Here is a 3,985-nt window from a genome sequence, read left to right on the forward strand (position 1 = left end):
ATCTATTTATCTTTCATTCTTTGATAAATTCAGGCTTGGATTAATTGGAGAGTGTATGAAGTTCTAGTTGTCTATAAGTCCCCAAAGTAAACTTTAGCATGGTTTATAACAAAAGCATAAGTGAGAGGATAAAACAATTTTTTGCAGAGGGTGAAATAATGTGAATGACTAGAGTTGCACACTTATGGGTTGTTAAGTATCTGAAGCTTCTGATCAAACTATGTCAGATGTCAAAGACATGGGTTCTACTGAGCAAACAATGAAAAACTCAAGAGCTTAATAACAAAGCTTTATTTTGTTTACTATTCCAAAATCCTCCAAGGTCAGTCCCCATCTCCCAGATGATCCATCTCCCAGATTTCTGCTGATGGCAAAGTGAGAAAGCACAAGGGCAAAGTGTGACCCATCTCTGAAGATTTTTCACAAATCTTTGCATCACCTCTGCTCCTCTTTCATTAGGCAAAAGTCATTATAGTTAAGAGTGATTTGCGGGCATTGTCATGTGTCATGTGTCATCCTAAGTGACAAAGAAATTAGAAGAAAGTAAATTGGAAACAAGCTGATGCCATTGTGTCCTAATCATGAACCCGTTTTCACCTGCCAAAACAGAGAAGTATCTGGAGCCTCTGGAAAACAGGCCATCCCTTGTTGGGCATCAATGAAAGGAGAAACTCTTGGTCCTATGAAGGCTCCATGCACCACCAATGTAGGGGAATGCCAGGGTGCTGGGGTAGGAGTGGGTGGGTGGTTTGGGGAGCACCTTCATAAAAGCAGGGGCAGGGAGATTGGATAGGGTGTTTACTGGGGAGAAAACAGGAAAGGGAATAACTTTTGAAATGTAAATAAATTATTCAATAAATGAAAAAAAAAGAGCAAACAGGGCATCTAAGCTCCTCTCAGACACTGCTGTTCTGTGTCTTTGAGGGATACTTAGTAGGCTCTTGATTATACCTATATTGTTCTTTAATTTTAGAGGTATGTATAGTATGTTACACATTACTGTTAGTTTTTAGAAAATTGAGTATTCAGTAACTCACTACAGTAAATTCATTTGTGTACTGCCATAAGATATATCACTAATATTTGTAATAATAGTTGAAATTTCATAGTAATGTCTCATTGTCTATATAACCAAGTATAAATAGCCATAATTTCATGGGATGCCAGAGAGGAAGTTCCACATTATTAGATTCTGCTATTTGTCATTTGGAATTTAAATATGAAATCTTATCTGGACTCCGGTTTCATGAATCAAATAATCACACTCATGGTAAAAAACTCTGGCAAACCATTTGCTTCATCATTACTGAAGTCTTAGTCCACATCTTTTTATCTATCTGATAGCAGGTAGAGACAGGAACATGACCTGAAACTTGATAGATGGTTAGGATTGATTTACCTTAGAAACTCTTTAACTATCAGAAGTAGTTCTTTTCCAGGAGGTACAGCCAAGTCAATGACCATTTTATTCCTTCAAACAATAAGTTCCTTGTTCAGAAACAGAGAACAACTATGCTTCTCAATAGATCTTTAGCCACAATGAGCCTTCATGAGACAAGTTTCATGGACCTATAGTGTCTCAGTTATGTATCCTCAGTAAGAAAAAGGCCCAGGGATAAGTAGTCATCAATCATAGCAGCAAAAAGTTATAAAGTTGGAAGTTTCACAAATACTGTACATAAGTAATGAAAGATGAAGCTATTTGTGATGTAAGACTAAAAGAAAGAACCTCCAGGATTTACAAGGATCATATTTGATTAGCATTGAATCAGTTATGGTCCATATTACCACATAGTTTATAGCAAGTTGAGTGTTTGTTAACTGTAAGTAGGTATTTTGTAGAGCAAATCTGTCAGAAATTTCAGAATCTTTTATTAGCAGCATCCCAGCTTCTTCTTTAGCCTCTTTACAGCATCTCTAATTTCCTTGTTCCTCAGACTGTAAACCAAAGGGTTCAACATTGGAATCATCACAGTGTAGAAGACAGATGCAAATCTGTCAAAGCTGGAGGAGCCACCAGAGCTGGAACTCAAATAGACAAAGACACTAGAGGTGTAGAACAAGGAAACAGCTGTCACATGAGAAGCACAAGTGTTGAAGGCCTTGGACCTACCCCTCACTGAGGTGATCTTCATGATGGACAAGATAATATGGCCATAGGATATCATGATGGCTAAGGCATTTGAAAAACCAAATAATGTTGTTAATACAGCAAGAAGGACCTGTGCAAAAAGAGTATCAATGCAGGATAGATTTAACAGCTGGGGCATGTCACAGAAGAAATGTCTGATGACATTAGGTCCACAGAAATGGAGCTGCAGCAAGGCACACACCTGAGATACAGAACCCACAAGTCCTGCTGTATAGCTTCCCAAGAGCATCCGAGCACAGAGGCTGGGTGACATGATTGATGAGTAGAGAAGAGGGTTACAAATGGCAGCATACCTGTCATAGGCCATGACTGTCATGAGGCAGGATTCAGTCAGGCCCATAGTGGACAAGATAAAGTATTGAACAATGCAGTCCACAAAACCGATAGTTTGCTTTTCCTGGAAGAAGTTGGAAAGCATCTTTGGGACTGTAGAAGTGATATAGCAGAGGTCAATAAAGGACAGATTGCTGAGGAAGAAGTACATAGGTGTGTGGAGGTAGGAGTCCATCCTTATTAAAACAATAAGGGACAGGTTCCAGGTCAGTGCTGTAATATACAGGGTGAGGAATATAACAAAGAGCAGTGCTGTGATTTGGTGGAAATCGGAGAATCCCAGGAGGATGAACTGGGTGATCTCAGTAATGTTTTTTCCTTTAATCATTGCCTCCATGATCCTAGTTAGAATGGGAGGAGAAAAAGAACATACCTTTGGCTCAAGTGAAATACTAACGTTTTCTGTCTCTTGCTGTGAGAGTGCAGAGGGAGAAACACTGCTTTGTTTTTCCACAGAAAGAATTCTGTGTTTTTGCTCCAACTGTCAATAAAAGCCCGCTCATTTTCCAGATCTTACCAGTTTCATATAATGTCATGAAGATTTAAAAAGATAATTAAAAATTGACTGCAAATATTCATTAATGCTCCCATGAAATTTCTCAGTTTATGAACTAGAAGGCACATATGATTGATTGAAGTAAGTGGTTTTAGTGTTTGCTGACACTGTTTAGTGAAATTGCTGCTTCTGAGTGATGGAAGGTAGGTGTTCTTTCAAAATCAATTTGAAATAATTTTATATCCAAGATTATGATCTTAGTAATCTTTCTTATCTTTTCCATTTAAGAAAAGTTATGCCATTCATCAGAATTTCTCAAATGCTTTGCTAAAATATTTAAACAACATTTTGAATGTAGCCTGGATTATCTATAATATTGATAGAATCATTCATATGTGCCCAATAAAATCATGGACTAAATCTTCAGAATTCCTCCTATGAAACACCCAATCTGGAAATGTGTAGTCCATTTTGGCTTTAAGAAAAAAAAATCTCAGTTTCAGGGTATTTTTGTTAGTTGGACAACCCATAGCTGGAATGTGGTCAAAGGCTCAAAATAAGAGGTTTAGGTGTGTGCTTGAACCCCAAGTATACTGGGAGATTCATGAGCATCCCAAAAATACTGATTTAAAGTCTTTAGTTCTGGAAACTCTTGATCAATCAACTACATCATTGTCTTAAATTGCACTCTGGTACTATAAGTTGCTCACCATTTCCAGAAAAGACTGGGGGAAATATGCATTCTTAATTTTATTCCAAATAATAACTTTTTGATAATTTTTCAATTTGGAAAAGGGGTAATTCTAAATATACTCACTGTCTTTGACAAATATGTTCCCTGTGTTCACCATCTCTCTGGACAGCTAGAGAAGGAAAGTTTTCTGATGTAAACCTTAAGTGAGAACTTCATTAGGTACAAGTAGCTAATTGGAGATGTTTCCCAGTGCTGATCTGACAAAGATGTCATCAGTTTGAGGTGTGTGAGGCACAAAAACAGGTGAAGC

The 3,985-nt window shown here is 37.6% G+C and overlaps 1 protein-coding gene across 1 annotated transcript; it reads right to left on the reverse strand.

Moving 5' to 3' along the window:
• Positions 1–1,874: 1,874 nt before the first annotated feature.
• LOC116893678 (olfactory receptor 5AN1-like) lies at positions 1,875–2,822 on the reverse strand. Its single transcript, XM_032895395.1, has one exon. The coding sequence runs from the start codon at positions 2,820–2,822 to the stop codon at positions 1,875–1,877; it is 948 nt and encodes a 315-aa protein (XP_032751286.1).
• Between the last annotated feature and the right edge of the window lie 1,163 nt (positions 2,823–3,985).

Source organism: Rattus rattus, chromosome 2, assembly GCF_011064425.1.
Source record: "Rattus rattus isolate New Zealand chromosome 2, Rrattus_CSIRO_v1, whole genome shotgun sequence".
Lineage (NCBI taxonomy): Eukaryota > Metazoa > Chordata > Mammalia > Rodentia > Muridae > Rattus > Rattus rattus.

Bases quoted from the DNA above. Each gene is read 5' to 3' on its own strand.
- LOC116893678 (XM_032895395.1), bottom strand. From the start codon at position 2,822: ATGGAGGCAATGATTAAAGGAAAAAACATTACTGAGATCACCCAGTTC.